Consider the following 23,901-nt stretch of genomic DNA (forward strand, 5'->3'; position numbering starts at 1 on the left):
AACTAAGCTGAGTTTTGAGGTTCAAACAATTAGGTTCTGCTGTCAGTCACAGCTCAGACACGCATGCGCAGAGTGAGGCGGTCTCCGGGAAAATGGCCGTTATAAGAATGCCTCGGGCAATAAGCGCATGCGCAGAGTGAGGAGGTCTCCGGGAAAATGGCCGTTAAAAGAATGCCTCGGGCAATCAGCGCATGCGCAGAGTGAGGAGGTCTCCGGAAAAATGGCCGTTATAAGAATGTCTAAATAAGAATGTCTCAGGCAATCAGCGCATGCGCAGAGTGAGGGGAAATGTCTATGTATAAACATGTATCTGTGTTTGTGCTGAATGGAACCATTTCCGGGTCGCTGACAATAAATTACACTTTCGGGGTCAGTTTCCGCCGCTCTGTGTTTCCGGTTTCGATATTTCCCGGATCGCGGAGTGAGCTCCACCCGGTCTGATATACCGGAACATGGCGCCCGGGGACACCAACACCACCACCGCCATCCTCCTCCTCCTCCTCATACTGCCCCTCCGGGCAACAGGTAACACCCCCCTCCCTCCCACTGACTGACTGACACCCGGGAGAGAGAGAGCTTAATAACCCACTGACTGACTGACACCCGGGGAGAGAGAGAGCTTAATAACCCACTGACTGACACCCGGGGAAAGAGAGCTTAATAACCCACTGACTGACTGACACCCGGGGAGAGAGAGCTTAATAACCCACTGACTGTCTGACACCCGGGGGGAGAGAGCTTAATAACCCACTAACTGACTGACACCCGGGGAGAGAGAGCTTAATAACCCACTGACTGACACCCGGGGAGAGAGAGAGCTTAATAACCCACTGACTGACTGACACCCGGGGGAGAGAGCTTAATAACCCACTAACTGACTGACACCCGGGGAGAGAGCTTAATAACCCACTGACTGACACCCGGGGGAGAGAGCTTAATAACCCACTGACTGACTGACACCCGGGGAAAGAGAGCTTAATAACCCACTGACTGACACCCGGGGAGAGAGAGCTTAATAACCCACTGACTGACTGACACCCGGGGGAGAGAGCTTAATAACCCACTGACTGACTGACACCCGGGGAGAGAGAGCTTAATAACCCACTGACTGACTGACACCCGGGGAGAGAGAGCTTAATAACCCACTGACTGACTGACACCCGGGGAGAGAGAGCTTAATAACCCACTGACTGACTGACACCCGGGGAGAGAGAGCTTAATAACCCACTGACTGACTGACACCTGGGGAGAGAGAGCTTAATAACCCACTGACTGACTGACACCCGGGGAGAGAGAGCTTAATAACCCACTGACTGACTGACACCCGGGGAGAGAGAGCTTAATAACCCACTGACTGACTGACACCCGGGGAGAGAGAGCTTAATAACCCACTGACTGACTGACACCTGGGGAGAGAGAGCTTAATAACCCACTGACTGACTGACACCCGGGGAGAGAGAGCTTAATAACCCACTGACTGACTGACACCCGGGGGAGAGAGAGCTTAATAACCCACTGACTGACTGACACCCGGGAGAGAGAGAGAGCTTAATAACCCACTGACTGACTGACACCCGGGGAGAGAGAGCTTAATAACCCACTGACTGACACCCGGGGAGAGAGAGCTTAATAACCCACTGACTGACTGACACCCGGGGAGAGAGAGCTTAATAACCCACTGACTGACTGACACCCGGGGAGAGAGAGCTTAATAACCCACTGACTGACTGACACCCGGGGAGAGAGAGCTTAATAACCCACTGACTGACACCCGGGGAGAGAGAGCTTAATAACCCACTGACTGACTGACACCCGGGGAGAGAGAGCTTAATAACCCACTGACTGACTGACACCCGGGGAGAGAGAGCTTAATAACCCACTGACTGACTGACACCCGGGGAGAGAGAGCTTAATAACCCACTGACTGACTGACACCCGGGGAGAGAGAGCTTAATAACCCACTGACTGACTGACACCCGGGGAGAGAGAGCTTAATAACCCACTGACTGACTGACACCCGGGGGGAGAGCTTAATAACCCACTGACTGACTGACACCCGGGGAGAGAGAGCTTAATAACCCACTGACTGACTGACACCCGGGGAGAGAGAGAGAGCTTAATAACCCACTGACTGACTGACACCCGGGGGAGAGAGCTTAATAACCCACTGACTGACTGACACCCGGGGAGAGAGAGCTTAATAACCCACTGACTGACTGACACCCGGGGAGAGAGAGAGCTTAATAACCCACTGACTGACTGACACCCGGGGAGAGAGAGCTTAATAACCCACTGACTGACTGACACCCGGGGGAGAGAGCTTAATAACCCACTGACTGACTGACACCCGGGGAGAGAGAGCTTAATAACCCACTGACTGACTGACACCCGGGGAGAGAGAGCTTAATAACCCACTGACTGTCACCCGGGGAGAGAGAGCTTAATAACCCACTGACTGACTGACACCCGGGGAGAGAGAGCTTAATAACCCACTGACTGACTGACACCCGGGGAGAGAGAGCTTAATAACCCACTGACTGACTGACACCCTGGGAGAGAGAGCTTAATAACCCACTGACTGACTGACACCCGGGGAGAGAGAGCTTAATAACCCACTGACTGACTGACACCCGGGGAGAGAGAGCTTAATAACCCACTGACTGACTGACACCCGGGGAGAGAGAGCTTAATAACCCACTGACTGACTGACACCTGGGGAGAGAGAGCTTAATAACCCACTGACTGACTGACACCCGGGGAGAAAGAGCTTAATAACCCACTGACTGACACCCGGGGGGAGAGAGCTTAATAACCCACTGACTGACTGACACCCGGGGGGAGAGAGCTTAATAACCCACTGACTGACTGACACCCGGGGAGAGAGAGCTTAATAACCCACTGACTGACTGACACCCGGGGAGAGAGAGCTTAATAACCCACTGACTGACACCCGGGGAGAGAGAGCTTAATAACCCACTGACTGACTGACACCCGGGGAGAGAGAGCTTAATAACCCACTGACTGACTGACACCCGGGGAGAGAGAGCTTAATAACCCACTGACTGACACCCGGGGAGAGAGAGCTTAATAACCCACTGACTGACACCCGGGGAGAGAGAGCTTAATAACCCACTGACTGACTGACACCCGGGGGGAGAGAGCTTAATAACCCACTGACTGACTGACACCCGGGGAGAGAGAGCTTAATAACCCACTGACTGACTGACACCCGGGGAGAGAGAGCTTAATAACCCACTGACTGACTGACACCCGGGGAGAGAGCTTAATAACCCACTGACTGACTGACACCCGGGGAGAGAGAGCTTAATAACCCACTGACTGACTGACACCCGGGGGGAGAGAGCTTAATAACCCACTGACTGACTGACACCCGGGGAGAGAGAGCTTAATAACCCACTGACTGACTGACACCCGGGGAGAGAGAGCTTAATAACCCACTGACTGACTGACACCCGGGGAGAGAGAGCTTAATAACCCACTGACTGACACCCGGGGAGAGAGAGCTTAATAACCCACTGACTGACTGACACCCGGGGGGAGAGAGCTTAATAACCCACTGACTGACTGACACCCGGGGAGAGAGAGCTTAATAACCCACTGACTGACTGACACCCGGGGAGAGAGAGCTTAATAACCCACTGACTGACTGACACCCGGGGAGAGAGAGCTTAATAACCCACTGACTGACTGACACCCGGGGAGAGAGAGCTTAATAACCCACTGACTGACTGACACCCGGGGAGAGAGAGCTTAATAACCCACTGACTGACTGACACCCGGGGAGAGAGCTTAATAACCCACTGACTGACTGACACCCGGGGAGAGAGAGCTTAATAACCCACTGACTGACTGACACCCGGGGAGAGAGAGAGCTTAATAACCCACTGACTGACTGACACCCGGGGAGAGAGAGAGCTTAATAACCCACTGACTGACTGACTGACACCCGGGGAGAGAGAGCTTAATAACCCACTGACTGACTGACACCCGGGGAGAGAGAGCTTAATAACCCACTGACTGACTGACACCCGGGGAGAGAGAGCTTAATAACCCACTGACTGACTGACACCCGGGGAGAGAGAGCTTAATAACCCACTGACTGACTGACACCCGGGGAGAGAGAGCTTAATAACCCACTGACTGACTGACACCCGGGGAGAAAGAGCTTAATAACCCACTGACTGACTGACACCCGGGGAGAGAGCTTAATAACCCACTGACTGACTGACACCTGGGGAGAGAGAGCTTAATAACCCACTGACTGACTGACACCCGGGGAGAGAGAGCTTAATAACCCACTGACTGACTGACACCCGGGGAGAGAGAGCTTAATAACCCACTGACTGACTGACACCCGGGGAGAAAGAGCTTAATAACCCACTGACTGACTGACACCCGGGGGGAGAGAGCTTAATAACCCACTGACTGACTGACACCTGGGGAGAGAGAGCTTAATAACCCACTGACTGACTGACACCCGGGGAGAGAGAGCTTAATAACCCACTGACTGACTGACACCCGGGGAGAGAGAGCTTAATAACCCACTGACTGACTGACACCCGGGGAGAGAGAGCTTAATAACCCACTGACTGACTGACACCCGGGGAGAGAGAGCTTAATAACCCACTGACTGACTGACACCCGGGGAGAGAGAGCTTAATAACCCACTGACTGACTGACACCCGGGGAGAGAGAGCTTAATAACCCACTGACTGACTGACACCCGGGGAGAGAGAGCTTAATAACCCACTGACTGACTGACACCCGGGGAGAGAGAGAGCTTAATAACCCACTGACTGACTGACACCCGGGGAGAGAGAGCTTAATAACCCACTGACTGACTGACACCCGGGGAGAGAGAGCTTAATAACCCACTGACTGACTGACACCTGGGGAGAGAGAGCTTAATAACCCACTGACTGACTGACACCCGGGGAGAGAGAGCTTAATAACCCACTGACTGACTGACACCCGGGGAGAGAGAGCTTAATAACCCACTGACTGACTGACACCCGGGGAGAGAGAGCTTAATAACCCACTGACTGACTGACACCTGGGGAGAGAGAGCTTAATAACCCACTGACTGACTGACACCCGGGGAGAGAGAGCTTAATAACCCACTGACTGACTGACACCCGGGGAGAGAGAGCTTAATAACCCACTGACTGACTGACACCCGGGGAGAGAGAGCTTAATAACCCACTGACTGACTGACACCTGGGGAGAGAGAGCTTAATAACCCACTGACTGACTGACACCCGGGGGGAGAGAGCTTAATAACCCACTGACTGACACCCGGGGAGAGAGAGCTTAATAACCCACTGACTGACTGACACCCGGGGAGAGAGAGCTTAATAACCCACTGACTGACTGACACCCGGGGAGAGAGAGCTTAATAACCCACTGACTGACTGACACCCGGGGAGAGAGAGCTTAATAACCCACTGACTGACTGACACCCGGGGAGAGAGAGCTTAATAACCCACTGACTGACTGACACCCGGGGAGAGAGAGCTTAATAACCCACTGACTGACACCCGGGGAGAGAGAGCTTAATAACCCACTGACTGACTGACACCCGGGGAGAGAGAGAGCTTAATAACCCACTGACTGACTGACACCCGGGGAGAGAGAGCTTAATAACCCACTGACTGACTGACACCCGGGGGAGAGAGAGCTTAATAACCCACTGACTGACTGACACCCGGGGAGAGAGAGCTTAATAACCCACTGACTGACACCCGGGGAGAGAGAGCTTAATAACCCACTGACTGACTGACACCCGGGGAGAGAGAGCTTAATAACCCACTGACTGACTGACACCCGGGGAGAGAGAGAGCTTAATAACCCACTGACTGACACCCGGGGAGAGAGAGCTTAATAACCCACTGACTGACTGACACCCGGGGAGAGAGAGCTTAATAACCCACTGACTGACACCCGGGGAGAGAGAGCTTAATAACCCACTGACTGACACCCGGGGAGAGAGAGCTTAATAACCCACTGACTGACTGACACCCGGGGGAGAGAGAGCTTAATAACCCACTGACTGACTGACACCCGGGGAGAGAGAGCTTAATAACCCACTGACTGACTGACACCCGGGGAGAGAGAGCTTAATAACCCACTGACTGACTGACACCCGGGGAGAGAGAGCTTAATAACCCACTGACTGACTGACACCCGGGGAGAGAGAGCTTAATAACCCACTGACTGACTGACACCCGGGGAGAGAGAGCTTAATAACCCACTGACTGACTGACACCCGGGGAGAGAGAGCTTAATAACCCACTGACTGACTGACACCCGGGGAGAGAGAGCTTAATAACCCACTGACTGACTGACACCCGGGGAGAGAGAGCTTAATAACCCACTGACTGACTGACACCCGGGGAGAGAGAGAGCTTAATAACCCACTGACTGACTGACACCCGGGGAGAGAGAGCTTAATAACCCACTGACTGACTGACACCCGGGGAGAGAGAGCTTAATAACCCACTGACTGACTGACACCCGGGGAGAGAGAGCTTAATAACCCACTGACTGACTGACACCCGGGGAGAGAGAGCTTAATAACCCACTGACTGACTGACACCCGGGGAGAGAGAGCTTAATAACCCACTGACTGACTGACACCCGGGGAGAGAGAGCTTAATAACCCACTGACTGACTGACACCCGGGGAGAGAGAGCTTAATAACCCACTGACTGACTGACACCCGGGGAGAGAGAGCTTAATAACCCACTGACTGACTGACACCCGGGGGAGAGAGAGCTTAATAACCCACTGACTGACTGACACCCGGGGAGAGAGAGCTTAATAACCCACTGACTGACTGACACCCGGGGAGAGAGAGCTTAATAACCCACTGACTGACTGACACCCGGGGAGAGAGAGCTTAATAACCCACTGACTGACTGACACCCGGGGAGAGAGAGCTTAATAACCCACTGACTGACTGACACCCGGGGAGAGAGAGCTTAATAACCCACTGACTGACTGACACCCGGGGAGAGAGAGCTTAATAACCCACTGACTGACTGACACCCGGGGAGAGAGAGCTTAATAACCCACTGACTGACTGACACCCGGGGAGAGAGAGCTTAATAACCCACTGACTGACTGACACCCGGGGAGAGAGAGCTTAATAACCCACTGACTGACTGACACCCGGGGAGAGAGAGCTTAATAACCCACTGACTGACTGACACCCGGGGAGAGAGAGCTTAATAACCCACTGACTGACTGACACCCGGGGAGAGAGAGCTTAATAACCCACTGACTGACTGACACCCGGGGAGAGAGAGCTTAATAACCCACTGACTGACTGACACCCGGGGAGAGAGAGCTTAATAACCCACTGACTGACTGACACCCGGGGAGAGAGAGCTTAATAACCCACTGACTGACTGACACCCGGGGAGAGAGAGCTTAATAACCCACTGACTGACTGACACCCGGGGAGAGAGAGCTTAATAACCCACTGACTGACTGACACCCGGGGAGAGAGAGCTTAATAACCCACTGACTGACTGACACCCGGGGAGAGAGAGCTTAATAACCCACTGACTGACTGACACCCGGGGAGAGAGAGCTTAATAACCCACTGACTGACTGACACCCGGGGAGAGAGAGCTTAATAACCCACTGACTGACTGACACCCGGGGAGAGAGAGCTTAATAACCCACTGACTGACTGACACCCGGGGAGAGAGAGCTTAATAACCCACTGACTGACTGACACCCGGGGAGAGAGAGCTTAATAACCCACTGACTGACTGACACCCGGGGAGAGAGAGCTTAATAACCCACTGACTGACTGACACCCGGGGAGAGAGAGCTTAATAACCCACTGACTGACTGACACCCGGGGAGAGAGAGCTTAATAACCCACTGACTGACTGACACCCGGGGAGAGAGAGCTTAATAACCCACTGACTGACTGACACCCGGGGAGAGAGAGCTTAATAACCCACTGACTGACTGACACCCGGGGAGAGAGAGCTTAATAACCCACTGACTGACTGACACCCGGGGAGAGAGAGCTTAATAACCCACTGACTGACTGACACCCGGGGAGAGAGAGCTTAATAACCCACTGACTGACTGACACCCGGGGAGAGAGAGCTTAATAACCCACTGACTGACTGACACCCGGGGAGAGAGAGCTTAATAACCCACTGACTGACTGACACCCGGGGAGAGAGAGCTTAATAACCCACTGACTGACTGACACCCGGGGAGAGAGAGCTTAATAACCCACTGACTGACTGACACCCGGGGAGAGAGAGCTTAATAACCCACTGACTGACTGACACCCGGGGAGAGAGAGCTTAATAACCCACTGACTGACTGACACCCGGGGAGAGAGAGCTTAATAACCCACTGACTGACTGACACCCGGGGAGAGAGAGCTTAATAACCCACTGACTGACTGACACCCGGGGAGAGAGAGCTTAATAACCCACTGACTGACTGACACCCGGGGAGAGAGAGCTTAATAACCCACTGACTGACTGACACCCGGGGAGAGAGAGCTTAATAACCCACTGACTGACTGACACCCGGGGAGAGAGAGCTTAATAACCCACTGACTGACTGACACCCGGGGAGAGAGAGCTTAATAACCCACTGACTGACTGACACCCGGGGAGAGAGAGCTTAATAACCCACTGACTGACTGACACCCGGGGAGAGAGAGCTTAATAACCCACTGACTGACTGACACCCGGGGAGAGAGAGCTTAATAACCCACTGACTGACTGACACCCGGGGAGAGAGAGCTTAATAACCCACTGACTGACTGACACCCGGGGAGAGAGAGCTTAATAACCCACTGACTGACTGACACCCGGGGAGAGAGAGCTTAATAACCCACTGACTGACTGACACCCGGGGAGAGAGAGCTTAATAACCCACTGACTGACTGACACCCGGGGAGAGAGAGCTTAATAACCCACTGACTGACTGACACCCGGGGAGAGAGAGCTTAATAACCCACTGACTGACTGACACCCGGGGAGAGAGAGCTTAATAACCCACTGACTGACTGACACCCGGGGAGAGAGAGCTTAATAACCCACTGACTGACTGACACCCGGGGAGAGAGAGCTTAATAACCCACTGACTGACTGACACCCGGGGAGAGAGAGCTTAATAACCCACTGACTGACTGACACCCGGGGAGAGAGAGCTTAATAACCCACTGACTGACTGACACCCGGGGAGAGAGAGCTTAATAACCCACTGACTGACTGACACCCGGGGAGAGAGAGCTTAATAACCCACTGACTGACTGACACCCGGGGAGAGAGAGCTTAATAACCCACTGACTGACTGACACCCGGGGAGAGAGAGCTTAATAACCCACTGACTGACTGACACCCGGGGAGAGAGAGCTTAATAACCCACTGACTGACTGACACCCGGGGAGAGAGAGCTTAATAACCCACTGACTGACTGACACCCGGGGAGAGAGAGCTTAATAACCCACTGACTGACTGACACCCGGGGAGAGAGAGCTTAATAACCCACTGACTGACTGACACCCGGGGAGAGAGAGCTTAATAACCCACTGACTGACTGACACCCGGGGAGAGAGAGCTTAATAACCCACTGACTGACTGACACCCGGGGAGAGAGAGCTTAATAACCCACTGACTGACTGACACCCGGGGAGAGAGAGCTTAATAACCCACTGACTGACTGACACCCGGGGAGAGAGAGCTTAATAACCCACTGACTGACTGACACCCGGGGAGAGAGAGCTTAATAACCCACTGACTGACTGACACCCGGGGAGAGAGAGCTTAATAACCCACTGACTGACTGACACCCGGGGAGAGAGAGCTTAATAACCCACTGACTGACTGACACCCGGGGAGAGAGAGCTTAATAACCCACTGACTGACTGACACCCGGGGAGAGAGAGCTTAATAACCCACTGACTGACTGACACCCGGGGAGAGAGAGCTTAATAACCCACTGACTGACTGACACCCGGGGAGAGAGAGCTTAATAACCCACTGACTGACTGACACCCGGGGAGAGAGAGCTTAATAACCCACTGACTGACTGACACCCGGGGAGAGAGAGCTTAATAACCCACTGACTGACTGACACCCGGGGAGAGAGAGCTTAATAACCCACTGACTGACTGACACCCGGGGAGAGAGAGCTTAATAACCCACTGACTGACTGACACCCGGGGAGAGAGAGCTTAATAACCCACTGACTGACTGACACCCGGGGAGAGAGAGCTTAATAACCCACTGACTGACTGACACCCGGGGAGAGAGAGCTTAATAACCCACTGACTGACTGACACCCGGGGAGAGAGAGCTTAATAACCCACTGACTGACTGACACCCGGGGAGAGAGAGCTTAATAACCCACTGACTGACTGACACCCGGGGAGAGAGAGCTTAATAACCCACTGACTGACTGACACCCGGGGAGAGAGAGCTTAATAACCCACTGACTGACTGACACCCGGGGAGAGAGAGCTTAATAACCCACTGACTGACTGACACCCGGGGAGAGAGAGCTTAATAACCCACTGACTGACTGACACCCGGGGAGAGAGAGCTTAATAACCCACTGACTGACTGACACCCGGGGAGAGAGAGCTTAATAACCCACTGACTGACTGACACCCGGGGAGAGAGAGCTTAATAACCCACTGACTGACTGACACCCGGGGAGAGAGAGCTTAATAACCCACTGACTGACTGACACCCGGGGAGAGAGAGCTTAATAACCCACTGACTGACTGACACCCGGGGAGAGAGAGCTTAATAACCCACTGACTGACTGACACCCGGGGAGAGAGAGCTTAATAACCCACTGACTGACTGACACCCGGGGAGAGAGAGCTTAATAACCCACTGACTGACTGACACCCGGGGAGAGAGAGCTTAATAACCCACTGACTGACTGACACCCGGGGAGAGAGAGCTTAATAACCCACTGACTGACTGACACCCGGGGAGAGAGAGCTTAATAACCCACTGACTGACTGACACCCGGGGAGAGAGAGCTTAATAACCCACTGACTGACTGACACCCGGGGAGAGAGAGCTTAATAACCCACTGACTGACTGACACCCGGGGAGAGAGAGCTTAATAACCCACTGACTGACTGACACCCGGGGAGAGAGAGAGCTTAATAACCCACTGACTGACTGACACCCGGGGAGAGAGAGCTTAATAACCCACTGACTGACTGACACCCGGGGAGAGAGAGCTTAATAACCCACTGACTGACTGACACCCGGGGAGAGAGAGCTTAATAACCCACTGACTGACTGACACCCGGGGAGAGAGAGCTTAATAACCCACTGACTGACTGACACCCGGGGAGAGAGAGCTTAATAACCCACTGACTGACTGACACCCGGGGAGAGAGAGCTTAATAACCCACTGACTGACTGACACCCGGGGAGAGAGAGCTTAATAACCCACTGACTGACTGACACCCGGGGAGAGAGAGCTTAATAACCCACTGACTGACTGACACCCGGGGAGAGAGAGCTTAATAACCCACTGACTGACTGACACCCGGGGAGAGAGAGCTTAATAACCCACTGACTGACTGACACCCGGGGAGAGAGAGCTTAATAACCCACTGACTGACTGACACCCGGGGAGAGAGAGCTTAATAACCCACTGACTGACTGACACCCGGGGAGAGAGAGCTTAATAACCCACTGACTGACTGACACCCGGGGAGAGAGAGCTTAATAACCCACTGACTGACTGACACCCGGGGAGAGAGAGCTTAATAACCCACTGACTGACTGACACCCGGGGAGAGAGAGCTTAATAACCCACTGACTGACTGACACCCGGGGAGAGAGAGCTTAATAACCCACTGACTGACTGACACCCGGGGAGAGAGAGCTTAATAACCCACTGACTGACTGACACCCGGGGAGAGAGAGCTTAATAACCCACTGACTGACTGACACCCGGGGAGAGAGAGCTTAATAACCCACTGACTGACTGACACCCGGGGAGAGAGAGCTTAATAACCCACTGACTGACTGACACCCGGGGAGAGAGAGCTTAATAACCCACTGACTGACTGACACCCGGGGAGAGAGAGCTTAATAACCCACTGACTGACTGACACCCGGGGAGAGAGAGCTTAATAACCCACTGACTGACTGACACCCGGGGAGAGAGAGCTTAATAACCCACTGACTGACTGACACCCGGGGAGAGAGAGCTTAATAACCCACTGACTGACTGACACCCGGGGAGAGAGAGCTTAATAACCCACTGACTGACTGACACCCGGGGAGAGAGAGCTTAATAACCCACTGACTGACTGACACCCGGGGAGAGAGAGCTTAATAACCCACTGACTGACTGACACCCGGGGAGAGAGAGCTTAATAACCCACTGACTGACTGACACCCGGGGAGAGAGAGCTTAATAACCCACTGACTGACTGACACCCGGGGAGAGAGAGCTTAATAACCCACTGACTGACTGACACCCGGGGAGAGAGAGCTTAATAACCCACTGACTGACTGACACCCGGGGAGAGAGAGCTTAATAACCCACTGACTGACTGACACCCGGGGAGAGAGAGCTTAATAACCCACTGACTGACTGACACCCGGGGAGAGAGAGCTTAATAACCCACTGACTGACTGACACCCGGGGAGAGAGAGCTTAATAACCCACTGACTGACTGACACCCGGGGAGAGAGAGCTTAATAACCCACTGACTGACTGACACCCGGGGAGAGAGAGCTTAATAACCCACTGACTGACTGACACCCGGGGAGAGAGAGCTTAATAACCCACTGACTGACTGACACCCGGGGAGAGAGAGCTTAATAACCCACTGACTGACTGACACCCGGGGAGAGAGAGCTTAATAACCCACTGACTGACTGACACCCGGGGAGAGAGAGCTTAATAACCCACTGACTGACTGACACCCGGGGAGAGAGAGCTTAATAACCCACTGACTGACTGACACCCGGGGAGAGAGAGCTTAATAACCCACTGACTGACTGACACCCGGGGAGAGAGAGCTTAATAACCCACTGACTGACTGACACCCGGGGAGAGAGAGCTTAATAACCCACTGACTGACTGACACCCGGGGAGAGAGAGCTTAATAACCCACTGACTGACTGACACCCGGGGAGAGAGAGCTTAATAACCCACTGACTGACTGACACCCGGGGAGAGAGAGCTTAATAACCCACTGACTGACTGACACCCGGGGAGAGAGAGCTTAATAACCCACTGACTGACTGACACCCGGGGAGAGAGAGCTTAATAACCCACTGACTGACTGACACCCGGGGAGAGAGAGCTTAATAACCCACTGACTGACTGACACCCGGGGAGAGAGAGCTTAATAACCCACTGACTGACTGACACCCGGGGAGAGAGAGCTTAATAACCCACTGACTGACTGACACCCGGGGAGAGAGAGCTTAATAACCCACTGACTGACTGACACCCGGGGAGAGAGAGCTTAATAACCCACTGACTGACTGACACCCGGGGAGAGAGAGCTTAATAACCCACTGACTGACTGACACCCGGGGAGAGAGAGCTTAATAACCCACTGACTGACTGACACCCGGGGAGAGAGAGCTTAATAACCCACTGACTGACTGACACCCGGGGAGAGAGAGCTTAATAACCCACTGACTGACTGACACCCGGGGAGAGAGAGCTTAATAACCCACTGACTGACTGACACCCGGGGAGAGAGAGCTTAATAACCCACTGACTGACTGACACCCGGGGAGAGAGAGCTTAATAACCCACTGACTGACTGACACCCGGGGAGAGAGAGCTTAATAACCCACTGACTGACTGACACCCGGGGAGAGAGAGCTTAATAACCCACTGACTGACTGACACCCGGGGAGAGAGAGCTTAATAACCCACTGACTGACTGACACCCGGGGAGAGAGAGCTTAATAACCCACTGACTGACTGACACCCGGGGAGAGAGAGCTTAATAACCCACTGACTGACTGACACCCGGGGAGAGAGAGCTTAATAACCCACTGACTGACTGACACCCGGGGAGAGAGAGCTTAATAACCCACTGACTGACTGACACCCGGGGAGAGAGAGCTTAATAACCCACTGACTGACTGACACCCGGGGAGAGAGAGCTTAATAACCCACTGACTGACTGACACCCGGGGAGAGAGAGCTTAATAACCCACTGACTGACTGACACCCGGGGAGAGAGAGCTTAATAACCCACTGACTGACTGACACCCGGGGAGAGAGAGCTTAATAACCCACTGACTGACTGACACCCGGGGAGAGAGAGCTTAATAACCCACTGACTGACTGACACCCGGGGAGAGAGAGCTTAATAACCCACTGACTGACTGACACCCGGGGAGAGAGAGCTTAATAACCCACTGACTGACTGACACCCGGGGAGAGAGAGCTTAATAACCCACTGACTGACTGACACCCGGGGAGAGAGAGCTTAATAACCCACTGACTGACTGACACCCGGGGAGAGAGAGCTTAATAACCCACTGACTGACTGACACCCGGGGAGAGAGAGCTTAATAACCCACTGACTGACTGACACCCGGGGAGAGAGAGCTTAATAACCCACTGACTGACTGACACCCGGGGAGAGAGAGCTTAATAACCCACTGACTGACTGACACCCGGGGAGAGAGAGCTTAATAACCCACTGACTGACTGACACCCGGGGAGAGAGAGCTTAATAACCCACTGACTGACTGACACCCGGGGAGAGAGAGCTTAATAACCCACTGACTGACTGACACCCGGGGAGAGAGAGCTTAATAACCCACTGACTGACTGACACCCGGGGAGAGAGAGCTTAATAACCCACTGACTGACTGACACCCGGGGAGAGAGAGCTTAATAACCCACTGACTGACTGACACCCGGGGAGAGAGAGCTTAATAACCCACTGACTGACTGACACCCGGGGAGAGAGAGCTTAATAACCCACTGACTGACTGACACCCGGGGAGAGAGAGCTTAATAACCCACTGACTGACTGACACCCGGGGAGAGAGAGCTTAATAACCCACTGACTGACTGACACCCGGGGAGAGAGAGCTTAATAACCCACTGACTGACTGACACCCGGGGAGAGAGAGCTTAATAACCCACTGACTGACTGACACCCGGGGAGAGAGAGCTTAATAACCCACTGACTGACTGACACCCGGGGAGAGAGAGCTTAATAACCCACTGACTGACTGACACCCGGGGAGAGAGAGCTTAATAACCCACTGACTGACTGACACCCGGGGAGAGAGAGCTTAATAACCCACTGACTGACTGACACCCGGGGAGAGAGAGCTTAATAACCCACTGACTGACTGACACCCGGGGAGAGAGAGCTTAATAACCCACTGACTGACTGACACCCGGGGAGAGAGAGCTTAATAACCCACTGACTGACTGACACCCGGGGAGAGAGAGCTTAATAACCCACTGACTGACTGACACCCGGGGAGAGAGAGCTTAATAACCCACTGACTGACTGACACCCGGGGAGAGAGAGCTTAATAACCCACTGACTGACTGACACCCGGGGAGAGAGAGCTTAATAACCCACTGACTGACTGACACCCGGGGAGAGAGAGCTTAATAACCCACTGACTGACTGACACCCGGGGAGAGAGAGCTTAATAACCCACTGACTGACTGACACCCGGGGAGAGAGAGCTTAATAACCCACTGACTGACTGACACCCGGGGAGAGAGAGCTTAATAACCCACTGACTGACTGACACCCGGGGAGAGAGAGCTTAATAACCCACTGACTGACTGACACCCGGGGAGAGAGAGCTTAATAACCCACTGACTGACTGACACCCGGGGAGAGAGAGCTTAATAACCCACTGACTGACTGACACCCGGGGAGAGAGAGCTTAATAACCCACTGACTGACTGACACCCGGGGAGAGAGAGCTTAATAACCCACTGACTGACTGACACCCGGGGAGAGAGAGCTTAATAACCCACTGACTGACTGACACCCGGGGAGAGAGAGCTTAATAACCCACTGACTGACTGACACCCGGGGAGAGAGAGCTTAATAACCCACTGACTGACTGACACCCGGGGAGAGAGAGCTTAATAACCCACTGACTGACTGACACCCGGGGAGAGAGAGCTTAATAACCCACTGACTGACTGACACCCGGGGAGAGAGAGCTTAATAACCCACTGACTGACTGACACCCGGGGAGAGAGAGCTTAATAACCCACTGACTGACTGACACCCGGGGAGAGAGAGCTTAATAACCCACTGACTGACTGACACCCGGGGAGAGAGAGCTTAATAACCCACTGACTGACTGACACCCGGGGAGAGAGAGCTTAATAACCCACTGACTGACTGACACCCGGGGAGAGAGAGCTTAATAACCCACTGACTGACTGACACCCGGGGAGAGAGAGCTTAATAACCCACTGACTGACTGACACCCGGGGAGAGAGAGCTTAATAACCCACTGACTGACTGACACCCGGGGAGAGAGAGCTTAATAACCCACTGACTGACTGACACCCGGGGAGAGAGAGCTTAATAACCCACTGACTGACTGACACCCGGGGAGAGAGAGCTTAATAACCCACTGACTGACTGACACCCGGGGAGAGAGAGCTTAATAACCCACTGACTGACTGACACCCGGGGAGAGAGAGCTTAATAACCCACTGACTGACTGACACCCGGGGAGAGAGAGCTTAATAACCCACTGACTGACTGACACCCGGGGAGAGAGAGCTTAATAACCCACTGACTGACTGACACCCGGGGAGAGAGAGCTTAATAACCCACTGACTGACTGACACCCGGGGAGAGAGAGCTTAATAACCCACTGACTGACTGACACCCGGGGAGAGAGAGCTTAATAACCCACTGACTGACTGACACCCGGGGAGAGAGAGCTTAATAACCCACTGACTGACTGACACCCGGGGAGAGAGAGCTTAATAACCCACTGACTGACTGACACCCGGGGAGAGAGAGCTTAATAACCCACTGACTGACTGACACCCGGGGAGAGAGAGCTTAATAACCCACTGACTGACTGACACCCGGGGAGAGAGAGCTTAATAACCCACTGACTGACTGACACCCGGGGAGAGAGAGCTTAATAACCCACTGACTGACTGACACCCGGGGAGAGAGAGCTTAATAACCCACTGACTGACTGACACCCGGGGAGAGAGAGCTTAATAACCCACTGACTGACTGACACCCGGGGAGAGAGAGCTTAATAACCCACTGACTGACTGACACCCGGGGAGAGAGAGCTTAATAACCCACTGACTGACTGACACCCGGGGAGAGAGAGCTTAATAACCCACTGACTGACTGACACCCGGGGAGAGAGAGCTTAATAACCCACTGACTGACTGACACCCGGGGAGAGAGAGCTTAATAACCCACTGACTGACTGACACCCGGGGAGAGAGAGCTTAATAACCCACTGACTGACTGACACCCGGGGAGAGAGAGCTTAATAACCCACTGACTGACTGACACCCGGGGAGAGAGAGCTTAATAACCCACTGACTGACTGACACCCGGGGAGAGAGAGCTTAATAACCCACTGACTGACTGACACCCGGGGAGAGAGAGCTTAATAACCCACTGACTGACTGACACCCGGGGAGAGAGAGCTTAATAACCCACTGACTGACTGACACCCGGGGAGAGAGAGCTTAATAACCCACTGACTGACTGACACCCGGGGAGAGAGAGCTTAATAACCCACTGACTGACTGACACCCGGGGAGAGAGAGCTTAATAACCCACTGACTGACTGACACCCGGGGAGAGAGAGCTTAATAACCCACTGACTGACTGACACCCGGGGAGAGAGAGCTTAATAACCCACTGACTGACTGACACCCGGGGAGAGAGAGCTTAATAACCCACTGACTGACTGACACCCGGGGAGAGAGAGCTTAATAACCCACTGACTGACTGACACCCGGGGAGAGAGAGCTTAATAACCCACTGACTGACTGACACCCGGGGAGAGAGAGCTTAATAACCCACTGACTGACTGACACCCGGGGAGAGAGAGCTTAATAACCCACTGACTGACTGACACCCGGGGAGAGAGAGCTTAATAACCCACTGACTGACTGACACCCGGGGAGAGAGAGCTTAATAACCCACTGACTGACTGACACCCGGGGAGAGAGAGCTTAATAACCCACTGACTGACTGACACCCGGGGAGAGAGAGCTTAATAACCCACTGACTGACTGACACCCGGGGAGAGAGAGCTTAATAACCCACTGACTGACTGACACCCGGGGAGAGAGAGCTTAATAACCCACTGACTGACTGACACCCGGGGAGAGAGAGCTTAATAACCCACTGACTGACTGACACCCGGGGAGAGAGAGCTTAATAACCCACTGACTGACTGACACCCGGGGAGAGAGAGCTTAATAACCCACTGACTGACTGACACCCGGGGAGAGAGAGCTTAATAACCCACTGACTGACTGACACCCGGGGAGAGAGAGCTTAATAACCCACTGACTGACTGACACCCGGGGAGAGAGAGCTTAATAACCCACTGACTGACTGACACCCGGGGAGAGAGAGCTTAATAACCCACTGACTGACTGACACCCGGGGAGAGAGAGCTTAATAACCCACTGACTGACTGACACCCGGGGAGAGAGAGCTTAATAACCCACTGACTGACTGACACCCGGGGAGAGAGAGCTTAATAACCCACTGACTGACTGACACCCGGGGAGAGAGAGCTTAATAACCCACTGACTGACTGACACCCGGGGAGAGAGAGCTTAATAACCCACTGACTGACTGACACCCGGGGAGAGAGAGCTTAATAACCCACTGACTGACTGACACCCGGGGAGAGAGAGCTTAATAACCCACTGACTGACTGACACCCGGGGAGAGAGAGCTTAATAACCCACTGACTGACTGACACCCGGGGAGAGAGAGCTTAATAACCCACTGACTGACTGACACCCGGGGAGAGAGAGCTTAATAACCCACTGACTGACTGACACCCGGGGAGAGAGAGCTTAATAACCCACTGACTGACTGACACCCGGGGAGAGAGAGCTTAATAACCCACTGACTGACTGACACCCGGGGAGAGAGAGCTTAATAACCCACTGACTGACTGACACCCGGGGAGAGAGAGCTTAATAACCCACTGACTGACTGACACCCGGGGAGAGAGAGCTTAATAACCCACTGACTGACTGACACCCGGGGAGAGAGAGCTTAATAACCCACTGACTGACTGACACCCGGGGAGAGAGAGCTTAATAACCCACTGACTGACTGACACCCGGGGAGAGAGAGCTTAATAACCCACTGACTGACTGACACCCGGGGAGAGAGAGCTTAATAACCCACTGACTGACTGACACCCGGGGAGAGAGAGCTTAATAACCCACTGACTGACTGACACCCGGGGAGAGAGAGCTTAATAACCCACTGACTGACTGACACCCGGGGAGAGAGAGCTTAATAACCCACTGACTGACTGACACCCGGGGAGAGAGAGCTTAATAACCCACTGACTGACTGACACCCGGGGAGAGAGAGCTTAATAACCCACTGACTGACTGACACCCGGGGAGAGAGAGCTTAATAACCCACTGACTGACTGACACCCGGGGAGAGAGAGCTTAATAACCCACTGACTGACTGACACCCGGGGAGAGAGAGCTTAATAACCCACTGACTGACTGACACCCGGGGAGAGAGAGCTTAATAACCCACTGACTGACTGACACCCGGGGAGAGAGAGCTTAATAACCCACTGACTGACTGACACCCGGGGAGAGAGAGCTTAATAACCCACTGACTGACTGACACCCGGGGAGAGAGAGCTTAATAACCCACTGACTGACTGACACCCGGGGAGAGAGAGCTTAATAACCCACTGACTGACTGACACCCGGGGAGAGAGAGCTTAATAACCCACTGACTGACTGACACCCGGGGAGAGAGAGCTTAATAACCCACTGACTGACTGACACCCGGGGAGAGAGAGCTTAATAACCCACTGACTGACTGACACCCGGGGAGAGAGAGCTTAATAACCCACTGACTGACTGACACCCGGGGAGAGAGAGCTTAATAACCCACTGACTGACTGACACCCGGGGAGAGAGAGCTTAATAACCCACTGACTGACTGACACCCGGGGAGAGAGAGCTTAATAACCCACTGACTGACTGACACCCGGGGAGAGAGAGCTTAATAACCCACTGACTGACTGACACCCGGGGAGAGAGAGCTTAATAACCCACTGACTGACTGACACCCGGGGAGAGAGAGCTTAATAACCCACTGACTGACTGACACCCGGGGAGAGAGAGCTTAATAACCCACTGACTGACTGACACCCGGGGAGAGAGAGCTTAATAACCCACTGACTGACTGACACCCGGGGAGAGAGAGCTTAATAACCCACTGACTGACTGACACCCGGGGAGAGAGAGCTTAATAACCCACTGACTGACTGACACCCGGGGAGAGAGAGCTTAATAACCCACTGACTGACTGACACCCGGGGAGAGAGAGCTTAATAACCCACTGACTGACTGACACCCGGGGAGAGAGAGCTTAATAACCCACTGACTGACTGACACCCGGGGAGAGAGAGCTTAATAACCCACTGACTGACTGACACCCGGGGAGAGAGAGCTTAATAACCCACTGACTGACTGACACCCGGGGAGAGAGAGCTTAATAACCCACTGACTGACTGACACCCGGGGAGAGAGAGCTTAATAACCCACTGACTGACTGACACCCGGGGAGAGAGAGCTTAATAACCCACTGACTGACTGACACCCGGGGAGAGAGAGCTTAATAACCCACTGACTGACTGACACCCGGGGAGAGAGAGCTTAATAACCCACTGACTGACTGACACCCGGGGAGAGAGAGCTTAATAACCCACTGACTGACTGACACCCGGGGAGAGAGAGCTTAATAACCCACTGACTGACTGACACCCGGGGAGAGAGAGCTTAATAACCCACTGACTGACTGACACCCGGGGAGAGAGAGCTTAATAACCCACTGACTGACTGACACCCGGGGAGAGAGAGCTTAATAACCCACTGACTGACTGACACCCGGGGAGAGAGAGCTTAATAACCCACTGACTGACTGACACCCGGGGAGAGAGAGCTTAATAACCCACTGACTGACTGACACCCGGGGAGAGAGAGCTTAATAACCCACTGACTGACTGACACCCGGGGAGAGAGAGCTTAATAACCCACTGACTGACTGACACCCGGGGAGAGAGAGCTTAATAACCCACTGACTGACTGACACCCGGGGAGAGAGAGCTTAATAACCCACTGACTGACTGACACCCGGGGAGAGAGAGCTTAATAACCCACTGACTGACTGACACCCGGGGAGAGAGAGCTTAATAACCCACTGACTGACTGACACCCGGGGAGAGAGAGCTTAATAACCCACTGACTGACTGACACCCGGGGAGAGAGAGCTTAATAACCCACTGACTGACTGACACCCGGGGAGAGAGAGCTTAATAACCCACTGACTGACTGACACCCGGGGAGAGAGAGCTTAATAACCCACTGACTGACTGACACCCGGGGAGAGAGAGCTTAATAACCCACTGACTGACTGACACCCGGGGAGAGAGAGCTTAATAACCCACTGACTGACTGACACCCGGGGAGAGAGAGCTTAATAACCCACTGACTGACTGACACCCGGGGAGAGAGAGCTTAATAACCCACTGACTGACTGACACCCGGGGAGAGAGAGCTTAATAACCCACTGACTGACTGACACCCGGGGAGAGAGAGCTTAATAACCCACTGACTGACTGACACCCGGGGAGAGAGAGCTTAATAACCCACTGACTGACTGACACCCGGGGAGAGAGAGCTTAATAACCCACTGACTGACTGACACCCGGGGAGAGAGAGCTTAATAACCCACTGACTGACTGACACCCGGGGAGAGAGAGCTTAATAACCCACTGACTGACTGACACCCGGGGAGAGAGAGCTTAATAACCCACTGACTGACTGACACCCGGGGAGAGAGAGCTTAATAACCCACTGACTGACTGACACCCGGGGAGAGAGAGCTTAATAACCCACTGACTGACTGACACCCGGGGAGAGAGAGCTTAATAACCCACTGACTGACTGACACCCGGGGAGAGAGAGCTTAATAACCCACTGACTGACTGACACCCGGGGAGAGAGAGCTTAATAACCCACTGACTGACTGACACCCGGGGAGAGAGAGCTTAATAACCCACTGACTGACTGACACCCGGGGAGAGAGAGCTTAATAACCCACTGACTGACTGACACCCGGGGAGAGAGAGCTTAATAACCCACTGACTGACTGACACCCGGGGAGAGAGAGCTTAATAACCCACTGACTGACTGACACCCGGGGAGAGAGAGCTTAATAACCCACTGACTGACTGACACCCGGGGAGAGAGAGCTTAATAACCCACTGACTGACTGACACCCGGGGAGAGAGAGCTTAATAACCCACTGACTGACTGACACCCGGGGAGAGAGAGCTTAATAACCCACTGACTGACTGACACCCGGGGAGAGAGAGCTTAATAACCCACTGACTGACTGACACCCGGGGAGAGAGAGCTTAATAACCCACTGACTGACTGACACCCGGGGAGAGAGAGCTTAATAACCCACTGACTGACTGACACCCGGGGAGAGAGAGCTTAATAACCCACTGACTGACTGACACCCGGGGAGAGAGAGCTTAATAACCCACTGACTGACTGACACCCGGGGAGAGAGAGCTTAATAACCCACTGACTGACTGACACCCGGGGAGAGAGAGCTTAATAACCCACTGACTGACTGACACCCGGGGAGAGAGAGCTTAATAACCCACTGACTGACTGACACCCGGGGAGAGAGAGCTTAATAACCCACTGACTGACTGACACCCGGGGAGAGAGAGCTTAATAACCCACTGACTGACTGACACCCGGGGAGAGAGAGCTTAATAACCCACTGACTGACTGACACCCGGGGAGAGAGAGCTTAATAACCCACTGACTGACTGACACCCGGGGAGAGAGAGCTTAATAACCCACTGACTGACTGACACCCGGGGAGAGAGAGCTTAATAACCCACTGACTGACTGACACCCGGGGAGAGAGAGCTTAATAACCCACTGACTGACTGACACCCGGGGAGAGAGAGCTTAATAACCCACTGACTGACTGACACCCGGGGAGAGAGAGCTTAATAACCCACTGACTGACTGACACCCGGGAGAGAGAGAGCTTAATAACCCACTGACTGACTGACACCCGGGGAGAGAGAGCTTAATAACCCACTGACTGACTGACACCCGGGGAGAGAGAGCTTAATAACCCACTGACTGACTGACACCCGGGGAGAGAGAGCTTAATAACCCACTGACTGACTGACACCCGGGGAGAGAGAGCTTAATAACCCACTGACTGACTGACACCCGGGGAGAGAGAGCTTAATAACCCACTGACTGACTGACACCCGGGGAGAGAGAGCTTAATAACCCACTGACTGACTGACACCCGGGGAGAGAGAGCTTAATAACCCACTGACTGACTGACACCCGGGGAGAGAGAGCTTAATAACCCACTGACTGACTGACACCCGGGGAGAGAGAGCTTAATAACCCACTGACTGACTGACACCCGGGGAGAGAGAGCTTAATAACCCACTGACTGACTGACACCCGGGGAGAGAGAGCTTAATAACCCACTGACTGACTGACACCCGGGGAGAGAGAGCTTAATAACCCACTGACTGACTGACACCCGGGGAGAGAGAGCTTAAT

The 23,901-nt window shown here is 53.6% G+C and overlaps 1 protein-coding gene across 2 annotated transcripts in view; it reads left to right on the forward strand.

The window, feature by feature from the left end:
- The first annotated feature begins 395 nt into the window (after positions 1 to 395).
- LOC134601419 (uncharacterized) overlaps positions 396 to 23,901 on the forward strand; it is a 79,690-nt gene continuing 56,184 nt past the window's right edge. For both annotated transcript variants that reach the window (XM_063445906.1, XM_063445914.1), the window contains exon 1: positions 396 to 525. In XM_063445906.1, coding sequence (XP_063301976.1) covers positions 453 to 525 — 73 coding nt within the window. In that variant the 5' untranslated portion in view covers positions 396 to 452. The remainder of the gene's footprint in view (positions 526 to 23,901) is intronic.

The sequence above is a fragment of the Pelobates fuscus genome, chromosome 1 (genome assembly GCF_036172605.1).
Source record: "Pelobates fuscus isolate aPelFus1 chromosome 1, aPelFus1.pri, whole genome shotgun sequence".
NCBI classification, from domain to species: Eukaryota; Metazoa; Chordata; class Amphibia; order Anura; family Pelobatidae; genus Pelobates; species Pelobates fuscus.